Source organism: Aspergillus ambiguus (assembly GCF_047715705.1).
Source record: "Aspergillus ambiguus strain CBS 117.58 unplaced genomic scaffold BDV59scaffold_3, whole genome shotgun sequence".
Taxonomy (NCBI): Eukaryota; Fungi; Ascomycota; class Eurotiomycetes; order Eurotiales; family Aspergillaceae; genus Aspergillus; species Aspergillus ambiguus.
In genome coordinates, this window is record NW_027395516.1 from 1,114,531 (window position 1) to 1,131,427 (window position 16,897).

The 16,897-nt window shown below is 52.4% G+C and overlaps 5 protein-coding genes across 5 annotated transcripts; 3 read left to right on the forward strand and 2 right to left on the reverse strand.

Moving 5' to 3' along the window:
- Positions 1-18: 18 nt before the first annotated feature.
- BDV59DRAFT_170207 (SDR family oxidoreductase) lies at positions 19-1,093 on the reverse strand. Its single transcript, XM_073688370.1, has one exon. The coding sequence runs from the start codon at positions 1,012-1,014 to the stop codon at positions 64-66; it is 951 nt and encodes a 316-aa protein (XP_073552019.1). The 5' UTR covers positions 1,015-1,093; the 3' UTR covers positions 19-63.
- A 324-nt stretch (positions 1,094-1,417) lies between these two features.
- BDV59DRAFT_87009 (putative C6 transcription factor) lies at positions 1,418-3,907 on the forward strand. Its single transcript, XM_073697248.1, has 4 exons — positions 1,418-1,733; positions 1,796-1,928; positions 1,983-3,067; positions 3,124-3,907. Exons 1-4 carry the CDS (start codon positions 1,619-1,621, stop codon positions 3,798-3,800), a joined length of 2,010 nt encoding a protein of 669 aa, XP_073552020.1. The 5' UTR covers positions 1,418-1,618; the 3' UTR covers positions 3,801-3,907.
- Positions 3,908-4,079: 172 nt separating this feature from the next.
- BDV59DRAFT_170209 (uncharacterized protein) lies at positions 4,080-5,143 on the forward strand. The gene is made up of 3 exons (XM_073688371.1): positions 4,080-4,328; positions 4,555-4,673; positions 4,744-5,143. The coding sequence occupies exons 1-3, from the start codon at positions 4,243-4,245 to the stop codon at positions 4,980-4,982; spliced, it is 444 nt and encodes a 147-aa protein (XP_073552021.1). The 5' UTR covers positions 4,080-4,242; the 3' UTR covers positions 4,983-5,143.
- Positions 5,014-7,909, reverse strand: BDV59DRAFT_87025 (Chs5p-Arf1p-binding proteins-domain-containing protein). Its single transcript, XM_073697249.1, has 7 exons — positions 7,781-7,909; positions 7,527-7,656; positions 7,303-7,427; positions 6,971-7,251; positions 5,995-6,911; positions 5,567-5,941; positions 5,014-5,512 (listed from the first exon to the last, which is right to left on the reverse strand). The coding sequence occupies exons 1-7, from the start codon at positions 7,801-7,803 to the stop codon at positions 5,345-5,347; spliced, it is 2,019 nt and encodes a 672-aa protein (XP_073552022.1). The 5' UTR covers positions 7,804-7,909; the 3' UTR covers positions 5,014-5,344.
- Positions 7,910-8,178: 269 nt separating this feature from the next.
- hir3 (putative transcriptional corepressor of histone genes (Hir3)) lies at positions 8,179-16,764 on the forward strand (the record flags this gene model as incomplete). Its single annotated transcript, XM_073693196.1, has 8 exons — positions 8,179-12,530; positions 12,582-12,804; positions 12,860-13,015; positions 13,069-14,555; positions 15,506-15,670; positions 15,723-16,080; positions 16,126-16,215; positions 16,411-16,764. 8 exons carry the CDS (start codon positions 8,179-8,181, stop codon positions 16,762-16,764), a joined length of 7,185 nt encoding a protein of 2,394 aa, XP_073552023.1.
- Between the last annotated feature and the right edge of the window lie 133 nt (positions 16,765-16,897).

The window sequence follows — 16,897 nt, forward strand, 5'->3', positions numbered from 1 at the left end:
CTGATTATATTCTACATACGATTGTAACGATGGTATCAGATGATTTAGATACAAAGATCCCACTCACTGGGATACCTCTGATTGGTAATCACGAACAGCCTGTTCGAAGGATGCGTCACGCTTGAAACCCAACGAGAGGGCCTGCGTGTTATCGAAGCGCGTAGGCCATGACTCAAGAATAGGGCGAAGGGTCGGATCCTCCTTCTCCTTCAGAAAAGGTAGCTTATCCTTGCCACCGACCTTCTCCAGAGCATCCATCATCTCCTGGATGGTGACGCAAATGCCCGGGACGTTGATCTGACGAATATGCGGGGGAACCGAGTCGGCCGGTAAGGAGAGGGAGAGGACGAGATTGTGAACGAGGGTCTTGGGTGAACAGAGCCAGGACTTGAAGGAGCGGTCCTCGACGGGGATGATGCATTCTTTGCCGTCCAGCGGTTCGCGGATCATACCTGACAGGAAGGACGAGGCAGCGGCGGTGGGACGGCCAGGACGCACGGAGATTGTGGGGAAGCGGAGGACAAAGCCAGTGATGAAGCCGCGACGGGTGTATTCGTTGATCAGGGTCTCACAGACGATCTTCTCGGCGCCGTAGGATGACTGCGGCGTTGGGATCACGCGGTCGTCCACTATCTCCGGCAAGGGCTGACCGTAGACGGCTTGGCTCGAGGAGTAGATGACGCGGACACCGGGACAGGTGCGACGCAAGGCTTCAAGCAGGTTACGGGTCGCGTCGACGTTGACACTCATGCCCAGGTCGAAGTTGGCTTCGGAACCGGACGACATGATGCCGTGGAAGGCATAGACGGCATCCAGGGACTTGTCGACCACCGCGTCGGCGCCCTGCAGAAGATCGGCCGTCACGGCGCGTGCATTATGAGGATACTTGACACCGTTCGGAATGGGAGGTTGATTGATATCGGTGAGGATGAGCTCGTAGGAGGGGTCATTGAGGAGTTCTTTGGCGAGCAATTGGCCGATGAAACCGGCAGCACCGGTGATGAGGATTTGCATGGTGAGAGTGCAATGGGACGAGACAGTCCTCCGCGTGTAGAGAGGGAAGCGAGTGGCATATATAGCATGATGTCGATATGGACCGGTAGTGGTGGGGTTGAGATCGCAACAAGTCCGGCGGTTGGAGTCTCTCCGCACCCGGACTTAAGCCGGTCATGGAGGCGCGGACTTCCCCAGATTTCCCCGGATGGGCCAGACTCGAAGGATGGAGGTGTTGTAGAGAAGAAGCAATATGTGAATAGATTCAATTGAAAGAGAGTACGGAGTAACCTGATTTTCGTATTTCTGTCCTCTCGTCTACGTCTGGTAGCGTCAAGTCATCATTCCTCTTTGGGTCAGGCGGGGTTTCGCTGGGTTTTCTGCCATCGTCTCCTTTCCTCTCGTTCTCTCCTCCATCGCACTCCCTCGCAGTTGTCAGCCAGTCCACTACTAGCATCTTCAAGCGCTCACCAGCCACTAGCTTCATCCAAATCGTCCTTCTTCTGCCGATCTGCTCCGTTGTTCCCCGCGCAGCCGGGCTGCATCATGCCGGAGTATCCCCGACTACTATCGACCCTTGCGTTCCCATTCAGTCCCTAGTGATCGATCCAATCAATCAGTCGGCATGAAACGATCCTCCTCGGATGCTGACTTAGAGCATCCTCGGCAAGTCGACCGTCGCACCTCCCTCGTTCCTGACGGGCGACCGGCTGCCCCGAGAATATCCAAAGCCCGCGCATGTGAGTCTGTCGCAGATACAGGATCGACGAGGAGCTATGGACTGACTACAAACTGGTACTAGGTGCGGACTGCAAGCGACACAAGATACGATGTGAATTTAAGCCGGGCGAAACAAGCTGCAACAAGTGTCTACGCAGCGGCATCAAATGCATTGTCAACGACTTCTCGCAGAAGTTTGTCGATGACGACGGAGCGTGCGTGTGTCGCATAGACCTGAGGGAGATCGTTCTAACATTCTTGTCTTCTAGATGGAAATCACAGGCCGCAGCGACCATCCAGCAACTACAGGCTGCGGTCTCCCACCTCCTCCGTCAAGGAGGCCACCCGGACCTGGCAACCTACCCTACCGGCGACAGCCGAAATGGGCCCAGTCCTATCGCATCACACCCTTCTAGTGCCTACGCCTACGATGAATCGCAGCCCAGCCCAAATCATCACAGTCAAGCAGGACCAGGCGTGGTTATGGATGTCACACGCGAGCCATCGCAAGAACCCGATCTGCCAGACCGCGAACTGGTTCCCGCCCCTATGCGCAGCCTCTACGAAGTCACCAAATTGCGCAACCTACGGAATAATCCAGTGGAACGGCCCAAGCTCACTCTCCTGGAGGAAGACTTTATTTCTCGGGGTCTTATCTCTCTCCACGAGGCCGAGGAGCTCTTCGCCTACTTTAGTCGAACGATGAACCAGCTGTTGTGGGGAGGCATCATCCTCGTCCACCGCGATCTGACGTCCGTGCGACGAGCGTCAACGCTGCAATCCGCTGCGGTCCTCACCGTCGCGGCGCTCCATATACCAAACCGCACGGATACGTTAAATCGGTGTTACAGCGAGTATGTCTCCCTTGTATCGAGCATGTCCCTGACCCGCTCGCACACGCTGGATGATATCCGTGGGCTTTGCATTGGGGCCTTTTGGTTGTCCGAACTGAGCTGGAAGCTCTCCGGCCACGCCGTTCGCATCGCAACGGAACTAGGCCTCCACCAAAGCTATCAAAAAATGATTCGGGGGCATAGCGACCAGTATGAGCGCGCACAGCTCTGGTATCTTCTCTATGTTTGCGATCACCATTTTAGCATCGCCTATGGGCGCCCGCCGGTGATCCATGAAGACGCGGCGATCAAGAATTACGAAACCTTCCTGCAGAGTCCCATGGTGGTCCCAGGGGACATCCGACTTATGGCACAGGTGGCCTTATTCATGATTCTGACGGAAGCATATCGCATGTTTGGGAGCGATACGGAGCAGGCGCTGACGGAAGAAGACTTTGGCCAGCTTCGGGTGTACAATGTTGCGGTGGATCAATGGCGACTCCTGTGGCAGCCACGGTCTTGTAAGCACCTCACTGAATGCTGTCGGCCATGCAAACCGCTGACCCATTAACGACAGCCGATAGTCCGTATGTCCGGACGTACCCTTCGAAAGGGGTGGTGCTACACTATCATTTTGCCAAGTTCCAGTTGAACTCCCTGTCGCTACGGGCGCTGTCGCCATCCAATACGCCGGTGTTCTCGATGGACCGGAAGGAGTCGGCCAACATTGCCATCTCATCCGCCATGGCGTGCTTGAACATGGTGCTGGAGGAACCGGACATCCGCGACGCGATCGTAGGAGTGCCGATCTTCACGCACACAATGGTGACCTTTTCCGCCGTGTTTCTACTTAAGGTGGCGGTGAATTGGAATTCGGCCTACTTGAGTCTGGATGGACGCCAGGTTCGCCATCTGGTGGAGCGGGTCATCGAGTTGATGAATTGCGTGTCAGCCGGGGAGCGCCATCTGACGCGACACATTGCGCGCGGACTGAGCAAGATGCTGGAACGGTTTGACTCATGGGAGACATCCTGGCATGCGGGGGTCCCTGCGGGCGCGGGTGCAGGGCCCAGTGGCAGTGGCAGTGGCGACGCTGGCGCTGAGGAAGGAGAGGTGCCTGGCGGTGCTAATGCGATGGCCCAGGGGTTCCCTCCACCGGACCTGATTTACGATATGGTTGGAACGTACGGGTTTGGGTTGGATGAAAACCTGCTGGATCCCAGCATGGCGAATTTTGAGTTTCTCGCGCAGTAGATACCCGGGAGGTAGTCGAGATGACAGGTCATCGGAGTTGTGTTTATTATGGTGGTGGTGGTTGTTATTGTTGTTGTTGTCCAGTTGACGATCGGAGAATATGCGGGGATTAGTCAGCCAGGGGTGTAATACGGATACTGAGATCGCGTAAATTACCGACTGACATCATCAATCCTCGTCCCCAACAGCCAATAATGGCTGAGGTCACCATTCCTGTCGCAGTAAGAAGTAGTAACCCCTGCAGCTTATAACTCCTCTTCCTCCCATCTTCCTTCCTCCCTCTCTCCCTCTCCCTCTCTCTCTTCTCCCTCCCTCGTATCGCTCATCTCCTTCATCGCCTCTTCCCCCTATCCCCCCTCCCGATACCACCCATCGCCCCGTTGACCGGCCTCTCCGCGCAATCTATACGAACCCCCATCCATCTCCTATCTCCCCAGCCACCATGTCCACCCGTAAGAGAAAGCAAGAAGCTGAAGAGGAGGAAGAGCTTCAGGCGCTTCCCAGCGACGAGAGCGAAGAGGAAGAAGAGTGAGTCGCATTGGACCCGCTTCGTTGTGTTCATAGATGCCCCCCATTGCGATTATCGCAAACCCCTGCCTTATCTCATCCCTTGGCGCATACGCGTCTGACGGGCCTGGCGCTTTCTCCTCCATCGTCGCCATCGTTGTCATTGACTGTCATCGGGGTGACGCTGTTGCAATCCCACCATCGCCCGCTGATGTATGTATGACGACTGTCTGACACATCGCATCAGATACGAAGACACTGAAGGCGGCGAAAGCGAAGACGCCGAAGAAAGCGAGGAGGAGGCTTCCGATGATGAGGGCCTAGAAGGTGAAGAAGAGGTAGAGGAGGAAGAAGCTCCTGCGGAACGTGAGTCCATCCAACCCGTCTTTGTAACCCCGTTGCCTGTGTATCGCCCTCCTGACGTCGTCACCCACAGCCCCTGCGACGAAGAAACGCAAGACGGCTGCTGCTCCCGCTGAGGAGGAGGAAGAAGGAGACGCGAAGGAGAACGGCGTCAACGGCGAGGACGAAGAAGAGGAAGCCAACGGGGACGCTGAAGAAGGCCCCGAGGACACGGCTAAGTCTAGCGCGCCTGCTGCGGAGGCAGCAAAAGCCAAGGCTGATCAGGTCCCCAAGGAGGGGGACGAGGCTGCCGTCGCCGAAGAGAAGGCGTAGGATCCGCTTGCGCCATCGCCCTGTAGTTTTGGATATCTGATCGATATTGATCGGCCATTGAGTTATGATTACGTCGGATGGATGATATCAAGAGATATCCCCTGGCTATGTTTAGTTAATGGATGAAATGTCGGGTTCTTGTCTATCATAGTAGGAAATAAACTGGGCTACATTGAAGTCCGTGTCGTAACTAACTGATATCTATGGTAAATCCTCGAGACGTGGTGCCCCCAGCGTAGTCTGACAAGGGTAAATAGAAGGACGGGTAGGAACACACGAAAGAAAAGAAAAAGAAAAGAAAAAAGCACTGCTATTAATGTACTGCTAGTATATAGCTCTCCACCTCCCAGCTCACAGCACATCTAACCATCACTGCCAGAACTGCGGAACTGCGCACACAGTTGACAATACTGGTGCGTGAGGTCGAGCACAGGCTGTGGCAGGTTCGTCGCCTGGACTATGCTGCGCACCTTGACGGCGCCTTCTTCCTCGATCAGTTTGCGGATCAGGAAGAGCAGTTCGGGGGAGAACTGTTCTAGTTAGCAACGGTCGCACTCGATATGGGTTAGGGGTGCAGGTCATACCTCGGAGTACCAGCGATACTGCCAGGCAATGAGCCGGATCAGCGAGCTCAGCATCTGCCGGGTGTCGTTCCGGCTCTCGTACAACTTGAGAATGCCGCGCATCGCCTTGGGCGAGAAGCGGATCGACAGACAGTGCTGGTAGGCCTCGATGGCCTCGTCAAAGTGGTGGAGGCGCTCAGCTAGCTCTCCCAGAATCTCCCACTCAGTCGCCGACTTTTTGTACTCTATCGCCTGCTGGCGGTACTGGGCCATCTCCGTACGCCAAATGGTATATATGCGCAGATCCTCATAGAGGACCATGAAGAGGTTGTCGAGCCAGCGCTCGCACAGACGCTTGTTCTTGAACTGTGTGTATGATGAGTGCGATGGGTCAGGCTGGACCAGTCAGCGCTCGATCAGATCTAGGTGTGGAAATGGCAGCAACTCACGTCTTCCTTGCCCGACTTGACCACCTCCGAGGCAACCGTCTGCTCCGGTCTTTCGATGGAGTCGCCTGCCTGCTCGCTCTTGTTTCCGTTGGTGGTTGTCTCGTCCTCCGAGTTGGTGCCATTCTCCTGCTCTCCCTCGCCATTCACATTCACCGAGGCGTTGGAGTCTCCCGCCCTGGAGGTTGAGTGCTGTCGTTCAACGCGGTACTCTTCCTCCATCACGAAGACCTCGCTCCGGATCTTCAGCAGCTGATCCCAGCCAATGGACGCGGCGATTTTCGTGAGGAGATTGTAGGCCTTCAAGAAGGTTCCTTGGTATGCAGCCGCGTGAAGCCGCCGCAGCGAAGGGTGGACGTAGTCATGGGGATCGCCCTGTCGGGGCTGGCCCTCGTCGATCTCATCCAGCATGCTTTCGGCCAAGATCGGGAGCATGATGCGCGTGGGTTGTGGCATGCGGGGGGTATCCTTATCTTGGTATGTGAACATGGGGCAGGAGTTTAGCGTCAGGAGAGCGAGGTCCCACTGTTCCAAGCCCACGTAGACCTCAGCCAGCCGAGCCCAGGTGCTGAATTCGCTGGGTGCCGCCGTGACGGCACGCTTGGCACACTCCAGGGCCATCTCGCCCTCGCCTTTACCCTTGCAGAAAGAAGCCTGGCAGTCAAGCAGTGCATAGTCCATGGGGACATCCTGGAGGGCATCGAACATCAACCGAACCGCCTGCACCTCCTCATCCGCCATTATGAGAACCCGCGCGAGCAGCGACGACACTTCCACATCACGCGTGCGGAGTTTCTCGAAGAGGTTGATCCCGGATGTGTAACGACCAGTCGTTTGGATGTATTTGAGCAGTCCGGAAGTCAGGTGGTTGCTCACCGTGTTTGGCACCTGGGTTTCCGGATCGGAACTGAGTTGCCTCCCTATCACGTATCCTGTCAGCGTTTTGTCACCACGAAAGCCTTCGCACCAACTGACGTACCCAGGAAGAAAAGTCTCTCCGCCGCATCCATGAACTTGTGTTCCATCTCCGTGTTGGTGACTGGATTGAAGCGGCGCACGCCCACTATCTTGCGGATCGCATCGCCGCTGCCGTTGTCCGCATACGAGTATGCCCGGAGAACACCGCACAGGAAAGTCTCTAGCCAAAGAGCTTCTGTCGCAACCCGCTTGTCGCCCCGTTCATCGATACAATAGCTCTCCAAGCTTCCCGGAATCTTGACCTCCACTCGCATGTCTAGATGGGAGAAAGCATTGTAGCAGCTGCAGATCAATTAGCCGTAAATTCGTCAATACCATGGTTACGACTCTGACCAATATACTCCCGAAACCACCTTGTGCGTTTTATCAAGCGGCGAAAACGTGAGAGTGTTGACATAGGCGGCAAGGCTGGCGGAGGAGGAGGCATCGATACCGGTGACATGGTGATAAACGCCAGTCTGTGTTCAGCCCAATTCGGTCAGCCAAGGTGTCCTCCAGTCGCAGCCAACTTTCAATTGTTTCCTCGAAGAATGTCTTCAGATGCGCATATATCATACCTGACGATTACCGCTTGTCTTCGGCTGTTTGACCAAATAAACCAGGTCGGGAGGGCCTAATTCCCGCAGATTTTGGAGAGATTCCGTGCGCGCATCGACGGCGGCGAAAATCTCATCCTCCTCGTAAATCCTGATAGAGGCCCCACGGTCAGTGACAGCACAATTGGGGGAGGCCGGGCAGTTGTTTATCCCGGGGGGGCGGCGGAGCAGCAATGTCTCAGGAACACGCCAGGCGAGGGGGAGGAGGTACATACTCTGGAACAGCTGGCGCAACCATGGCGCAAGCAGAGTCGGGGAGAATGAATTAAAACAATGATTGTAGAGAGACCAGAGGCAGAGCAAACGGCCTGGGAGTTGCGGAACGATGCAGAGAGAGATGCCGGGTGGCTTCTTTGGGGCAAGTCGTCGTCACGGGCCCCGAGGCGGAGGGAAGTGGATCCTCAGGCACCAGCCGGGCCCTTAACCCCTTTGGGAAAGCCGAGAACGCGTGATGCGTGTCTCTCCTTCTAGACTTCACTGTCTCGATCTCTCCATCTTCTTTGCTATATACATCGTCGGACCCCTGCCCCCAATCTCTCTACTGAGATGCGGCCGTCAGTATCCCGTTTTTCACCGGTTCCAGGGAGCATCTTGCAGCCGGAATAAGCCCACCATGTCGAGCTGGACCGCGTTGAACATCGAGCCTGCGGAGGCCGTCGAAGAGGAGGTCGACGACACGAAGGAAATCCAGATCGAGGAAGCTCTCAAGCTCTATCAAAATGCTTTGAAACTTCATTCCCAGGGCCCTCCGTTCTACCCCCAGGCTGCGGAGGCCTATGATGCGCTCCTGAATTCCGAAATCTTCAAGTACCCCGAATCGATCTCCGACTTTAAGAGAGTTGCGCAGGACTCAGAGGCACAAATCACTGACCAATTCGATTATGCGAACGGTCCCGCTGCCGTCGAATCCCTCGTTGAATACGACATCAGCGATTCCACGTCAAGTACACTTATGCAGACAATCTACTTATCTTACAAGAATCATGGACAGTACATTCTGGATTCATTGCGCGCCCTTCTAGAAGCACCTTCGCAGGAATCCCACGGTCCATCGGAACCTTCTCCTGAAATTTCGAAGCGTGCGAGCGCTGCCCTAGCCTCATTTGCCGATGCCCTCGAACGCGACGACACCGACCTCAATTTGTGGCGACAAAGCGCAAGGTTGAGCAGCGCCCTGGAGAGTTATCGGCTGTCCCGATATTGCCTGGAGAGTGTCCTAGCAGACGATGAGAACCGCCTAGAGATCCGGACGGAACAACTGGGGCTGGAGGAGACCTTTGCTGAGGAGCACCTTCGGGAAATATTACGGTCTTTGGGAGACAGGATCGCTGTTTCTCAAGTCCCGCTGAAAAAGCCGAAGAAAGCCCTCCTCAAATTTCTCAAACGCCAAAGCGACCCATACCCCTATCTACCGGCACTGCCAAAGCAGTTGGAGGATGTTGGTTCCTCGAGGAATCCCCTTGCTTTCCACGCATCGCGGCATGAGATCCAGCCAAGCGCTCCGACATGGGCTGCAATTGGCAAAGAAATCCTCCAGCTACTCTCCGATGGGACAGATTCGGACCGTCCTCAACCTGGGTGCTCTATCGCGATATCTTTGCCCGCTATCAGCCCCGAGGTCAGAGCTAGCAACATCAAAGACGTCGAGCCTCCCGATCAACCCTTAAACCCAGAAGAAAATAATATCCCACCTGAGGAAAAGCAGGATGTCCAAATGTCAGGGGTAGATGACAAGCCCGCGGACGAGCAACAGCCCCTTATCAAGGTTGAAGCACAGGAAAACAAGGATACAGCCAGGGAAAATCCTGGTGAACATGCTTACGACCACGAATCTGTTGATCAACATGCAGAAAAACAACTCATGGAGTCGCTGGAAGTCCAGCCATCATATCCTCCCGAGACTGCAGTCCCGCAAGAGACTACAAATGCTGATGAACATGATCCAAAAACATTAGGGACTGGAGGGCGGAAACGCTCCTCTGCATCAACTATGCCAGATGATCAGGCGGAGCCTACAAGAGTAAAAAGCCGAAGGACTCGTCTACGAGAATCCAACGTCGATTCAACATTGCAGACCGACGAAGTCGCATTCGACCAGACCAAGTATTATGAGGACCGCCTAGAAGAGTACACCCAAGCTGATGAGTGGTTGTTTAATACTGCGGGTGCTTTGTTGTCCAAAATTGGGGTCGAACAGCTCGGAACTATCGATGAGTTAAAGAAAGTGCTTCCTAGCACCAATGAAAAAGATACCGCAAGCCCTCATGTTGCGGATGAAGCCAAATATCAGTTACTCCGAGATTTAAGGGACATCCTGAATAACTGGGACGAGGCGAAATCGCAGGCAATGCTTCAGGGTGATAACTTGTCGAATCTCCAAGACATTAAAGGAATGGGCAAATCCGGACTGGCGATATTCTTGGAGCACTCCAAAAAGTCTGCCCGAAAGTTGGGCATGAAGCCAGCGTTCTCTGGGGTTGACGAGTTGATGACTTTCGTCGGATCCATCAACGAGAAATGGTTGTATGTTGAAGAAGTGGCCTTTGACTGGCTCAGGGGCCTTCTAGCACCGAATTTCGGTTATGGGCAAGCTGATGCCATCATTGAGTCATCTCAAATCCCCGATGTGGCTTCAACGTACGTACTCAATCAATGGCCGGATGTCCTCAAAGAGACTGTCGTGCAAGTGTTATTGGCGGGCGATATGCATATTTATAAGAGATCCTGCGAACAAGTTGAAACCCTCGAACACCAGCTGCTGAACAGAGACCCCAAAGTCCCCTTTAAATACACCCTGCGCAACCTTGCCGACTTGGAGATGTACCAGACAATCTTTGAGCTTCACCTTGATATTTACGCTTCCATCAACAACCCGAACAGCGAGGTCCATCAGGAAACAAGATCGTTGCAAAGAGACCGCGTAGCAAGATGGTGTATGCTGGCGCGAACTGCATTGACTCACTTCATGGATCACACGACTGCAGGGACTTACCAAGACGATATCACGCTCCGACATATCTGGGCATCAACGTTTTACTCTAATATGACGAGTGACGCTCAGCGAGAACATGTATTGCTATGCCTACACGAGCTTAAGCGCCTTCTCCATTGTCTCAAGGACCCCGTGATCCATCTTGTGAACAACATCGTTATGCCGGAAATTTCTTCTGGAGCGATCGACCAGGAAATGTCCAAATTGAAATCGATGGACTTTTTCATGAGAATCTTCAATCCTGATTCTGAAGACCCTGTCAGTCTCATCGAAACTATTGAGCCCATCTTGGAACCGTCTTCTGTCCAATTCAGCAATGATCAATCACCAGATAACTCTGAGGTTGCTCAGTCAACGTCACAAATACTGGAAATGGGATCCTTCCTAGATAGCGGAGATGCCACACTGCGGTTATTCCTATGGAAACGCCTACAGGACGCCTATGCGAAAATCGAATACCCTCCCAAGGTCGTTTCGTGCTACATGCGTAGCATTGAAATCATCCTTAAAGAGGTTTCAAACTCGGCACACATGGAGGAGCCCAGGGAACACCGACAAGTTACTTTGCTTAGGTGGCTGAAATCACTCGATGGAATCCTGGCGAAAACCGTCACGACAGTTTTGCACGACTCAGTTAATGCATATGAATGTTTCGACATGGATCACCTCAAATCATCCATGTCGGCTGTGGCCCAGTTAACAAGGCTTCTCCACAGCTTCGTGATGTACGAAGATTCAGTCCGGATTGGTCAGATCTCTGGTCCTGAACTACGGGGTTCCCTCGCGAAATCGGCTGAAAAATTCAGGGACAGACTGCGAGAGATGCATGTTCGTTGCTGGATCCTGCAGTATACGCTCTTGAAAGATGCTATTGCGCAAAACAAGGAACTTTTCGACACACCTCTTGAAGATTGTATCCATTATCTACAATCCCTTCACAATGCCCTGGGAATACGCGAAATGTGCAAGCGTTCCCAAAAGCAATTCTTGAAACTCATGAAATCGGAGCTAATGGCCTCCGACGTTAACGAGAATGTGGAGTTAGACGTCTGCCAGATCCTCTATGATATCCACGGTATAAAACTATCTGCAGTTGACGGGTTGGTAATGGAACATGGGTGTCCTCCAGAAAAGCTTGATCGCGCCACTGCTACTATGATGATCGACTTTGTCTTACGACAAGCAAAGAAAATGAGCATCAAGGACTTGTGCAAATCAGAATTGAAGGGCACCGTTGATAAAGTGCAGCAAGCAGTCGGCACCACGAAGTACTCGCCATCGCTCACCTACAACAGACGTATCGTCTCCGCGTATTTAAAGTCGCCGATCAACCCAACTGAGCTCTTTCGTGCTCTCCGAGGGGTGGCTGATCTCCCACTCATCCCTGTACCTACAGAAAGCACGCCTATTGCGCAAAAAGGATGGTATTACCTTCTAGGTCATGCTGCGCTCACCAAATTCCGTTCTCAAAAGAGATTGAACCCCATACCTACCCACGACCTTGATGAGGCTGTTTCTTGGTTCAGACAGGACATAGAACACAGAACGACAAGGTGGGAATCCTGGTACCGACTTGCTCAGACGTATGATTCAAAGCTAGAGGAGGAAATCACCTGGTCTGCGGACAAGATCAACAGTAACAAACCGGAGTTAGTTACCTGGCAGCGTAATGCCATCCATTGCTATGCAATGGCAATTTCGACAGCAATTCGATATGGGGAGCCGACACAAGAGACTCGGACGCTGCTGGCCGATCTTTTTACTGATTTTGGGATTCGGCTGTACTCATCTTCCCGCGAGCCTCTGTCTATGGCTGCTTTCAGTCTTGCAGATTTCACACGCCACTACAATAGTGAAGAAAACAAACAGATGTACCAGGCGCAACCATTCAAGGAGATGAAGCTGTACTCCGTTTGGAACCTTGCCAGTTTTCTACTCCGAAAGGCCATTGTGGATAAGCCCAAGAATTGGATGTAAGTCGGAGTTTCTATCGGGACGCTGGGTTCATTACTAATCGTTTTCAGGACTCATTACATGCGAAGCAAATGTCTCTGGAAGATGTTTAGTTGTGATGAGTCAGTTAGAGGCAATGCGAAGCCAATAGATATCGACCGCCTTCTTGATTGTTTGCTGGATGCTGTCGATGCTCTTCCGCAGAAGAAAGATTCCAGATCAGATCCCATTTTTGAGCCTCATTTCAAGCTCGTTTCCATTGCTCATAAGCTAGTGGTGAGAGGAGCGCTGACGGTATGGACTCAGTCCTCTTTATAGCAGCGAAGCAGATACTAACCCCACTTCGCAGCCAACTGATGCCAGTAAGACGTTAATGGCAACCCCATGGGCACGCAAGGTGCAGCCGCCCGAAGACAATTCGGGCTGGAAGACGTACATCTTGGCAGTTCTCCGTAACTTGAAAAACGCGGACAAATCGAATTGGCACCACCGTATGGCTGCTCGTGTAAGTGGATAGTTCATCCATTCTTTGACTATGACAGTAACTTACCTCTTCAGTCTGCGCATGTAATATATGATGATAGCAAAGATACAGCCGCAGCCGCAGGAGCGAAGACTGAGCTCACGCACCAGATCTTCACCAAGACAATGACAATCCAAGTTTGGAGGCCAGAGTACGAACGTCCAGGACGACACTTCGTATACACTACAAGGTACGTCTACTTTTTTGTCGCTCTGCTTGAGCAGCTCGACGACCGCGCAAATCTCGATCAATTACTCCGTCGAGTGAGAAAGAAACAAGGCGACTTCATCAACCATACCAAACTATGGGAGGACGTCTGCCTCACCTACGCCAGGGTTATCCGACGAGCAGGTCGTATCAATGAAGGGCACGAGGAAGGCGTGTTCCGGCCGATCGGGTGGGAGGAGTTTGTCGCGAACACCGCCCGCCTCGAAGGTCTCTCCCAACTCGCCCCCGAAAGCCAAACCCTCCTGGAACTCCTTCGGGACGCTGTCGAGCTGAAAAAACTCAACAATAACCTTATGAAAGTCTCCCTGCTGGAAGACCTGATTGCCGATCTCTATTCGCGCCTCTATGAGGTCAACATGCCTCATGTTCTGGAGCAGGCCAACGAAGAAAACAAAGAGAAGATGAAGGTCGATCATCTCCTGATGGCAAACGACGGTGCCGGCGAAACTTCCACGCCTCCGAACTCAGCCCCTACCTCGGAGGCGCCGGCCCCTCGCGGGCGCACGAAAGGTATTGCGCGCCGAGATATCCAGAAACGGGCGGAGACGATCGTCAACCGCAAGCTTGGACCGCGTGCTCCGACAGCGAAGGCCCCCGCCCCTGTGGAAGCTGAGCCACCTCAGGCGGCGGAAGCGCCTGCGACCGTTTCTGTGACATCGGCTCCTCAGCCGACGAAGGCTACTCCTCCGCGGACCGATGGTGCTGCAGAAGAACCCGGTTCCGGCCAGCAGAGCGATGCTGCCAACAGCGTGCATGACAGTGCTGATGACGAGAGTGAGTTGAGTGAGATAGACGATGACAAGCTCTCCAAACTCGCTTCGGAACGCAAGACGCTGTTCCCTAACTTGCGGAATAAGGGGTCTCAGGAACCCGAGTCTGAAATGTCTGGCCAGACCGACGGGGACGGAACCAATGAGGTGCCAGGGGACGGGAATGAGGATGCCGATATGGAGGGAGACACTGCTGTTGGTGATGGGGAGGGAGAAGATGGCGACGAGCCTGCTGATGGAGATGACGTCGAAATGGAAGGGGACGACGGAGACGAAGAGAACGAAGCCGGTGGGGATGAAGAAGCTGCAGGAGATGAACAAGGCGAACAAGAGGAAGTTGATGGTGAAGGCGAAGGTGAAGATGAAGGTGAAGGCAATGGAGACGGAGCTGGAGAAGAAGAGAACGATGCTGGTGATACGGAAGGTCTCCAGGAGGCCGAGGATGAGGAGCCCGAACAGACTGAACCCGCCGCCCCCGCCAAAGAAAAGGGAGGCTCCTCCGATGTAGATCGGATGGATATCCAGTGAGTGATGAGATATTTGGCTTTCGCTTACGAGCTGGCGTTTGATTTCCTGGCTATTTGGGGCATTATCACCGGCGTTAGGCGCTCCCTTCAAAGAGACAAGGATATGGTAGGGAATACTTATTTAAAAAAATTTTCTTTTCTCCCTCCCCTGTGGATTTGAATTGCATCTATCGATAGATATGTGATACTGAACATTCATGTACCATACCGTCAACCAAACAGAATGAATCTGTTGAGAGTCATGTATATGTATCCCTTGACTTTCGAAGAGATAAGAGACTGGAGAAAGGGCGCCTTCATTCCACGTAAGGGGCATTCCTCCCTGTAAGAGATAATTATTATTCAAGTCAGAGCTCCCACTCAGCTATCTGAAGCCAGTTCTCATCATTTCTTTCGGCGTCCTTGACAATGGCGAGTCTACCAATGGTAAAAGGCACACCTACGCCTGAAGATAATCGTCCTACCTCCATACATGTCCATGAAACATTCTCAGAGGAGGAAGAGAGAAGAGTTTCGAGAAAGATTGATTGTTTCATACTGCCTATTGTAAGATCTAAGCTTAGTATGAGATCGCAGGCTAATGTTCTGATTCAGTTCTGTTTTGTAACTTTCTTTCAATGTGAGCAGTCATAAGCTTGAAACAACCCCAGCTAATTGTGGTAGATCTAGATAAGCTGGGCATTAGCTATGCATCTGTTTTTGGACTGATAGAAGATCTGTCGCTCAATGGAGACGAATATTCATGGTGCTCCTCAATCCTCTACGTTGGTATATTTCTTCTAGAGATCTGCTCAGGAAGCACATAGTTTTAACCATATCCAGGACAACTTGTTTCCGAATACCCATTTGTTTACTTGATGAGCCGGCTACCTTTGACTCGGCTTGTCGGTATCACAGTGTAAGAACCTTGGACCTCCGTGCTTTAGATGTTCTAAAAAGCTCAATAGTATTGTATGGGGTGGTATCTGCATGTGCCTTTCAGCCACGCACAGCTTCGCCGGATTTGCAGCTCTACGCTTCCTTCTTGGCTTCAGTGAAGGTGCGGTCGCACCAGCCTTTGTGTCATTGACTAGCATATGGTATCGAAAGAAGGACCACGCTTCTCGGGTGGTGTAAGTTGATGGCTGTTTCTATCTATATATGTCGGCTGCTAACGCACTACAGCATCTGGGTAGCGATGAATGGACCGGCTCAAGTTCTGGGAAGCCTTCTTATGTACGGTATTGCAAAGACGTCTCGATCTCCCATGGCAGCCTGGAGAATTCTATTCCTCGTCTGTGGCACCTTAACATCCCTTGTCGGGTTCCTTTTCCTCCTCATTGTGCCGCTTGGTCCTGAAAAGGCGTGGTTCCTCGCACCAAGGGAACGTGAGATTCTCTTAGCAAAATTGGAAAAAGATAGAGATGGGGGTGACCAGACTAAGTTTTCCATTGTTCAGTTCAAGGAAACTCTGCTGGATACAAGATCCTGGTTCTTTTTAATGTTCGGTGTACTGAGCTCCATGCAGACGCCTGTGATTATGGTTAGTAATATTTCATAGTGACATTGATTATTGCTGACAGTCTAGTTCGCTTCCCTCATTATCAAGAACTTGAATTACGATAGATTTCAAACAATCCTGCACACCTCACCCTCGGGGGCTGTTCAAACCGCAGCCGTCTGTGTTGGCATTATGGGCACGTACCTTTTCCCAAACAACAGGTGCATGGTGATAATCTGCATGTGCATTCCACCCCTCGTTGGATGTATATTACTGCTGAAGCTTCCACTTACTGCTCGATGGGGATTGATAGTGTCATCATGGCTAGTAAGTCAATGCAACGCGAAGGGCAGAGTAATACTAACTATCCAGGCATCGTGTATCTCCAACGTCGCAGCTCTACTTGCTAGCCTTAGCGCCTCGAACATCAAGGGCAATACAAAACGAGCCACAGTCAATACTCTCTTCTTTATCGGGAGCTGCATCGCAAGTATCGCAGCACCTCTCATGTGGAAACCGCATGCTGCTCCTCGGTACTTCGACGGCACTGTGTGTGCCATTGTAAGCTGGTGCCTGTTGATTATGGTAGTTTGTCTGTATGCATATCTGTGCTGGTTCGAGAACAAGAGACGAAATAAGCGCCAGCGGGATTTCGTCGAAACTGTCTATCATGAAGGTGATGATATCACGGATATCCAGGACAAACAGTTCCGGTACAGCTACTAGGGGGTAACCAGTATAATCCTTAGCTTCAAATTGAGGTACAACGAAAGGTTCAGGTAATACTTGGATATAGGCATATGCATTCAACCTAAAATTGTTCTGAGAATTAATCTGATTTTATACTGAATAAACCCGA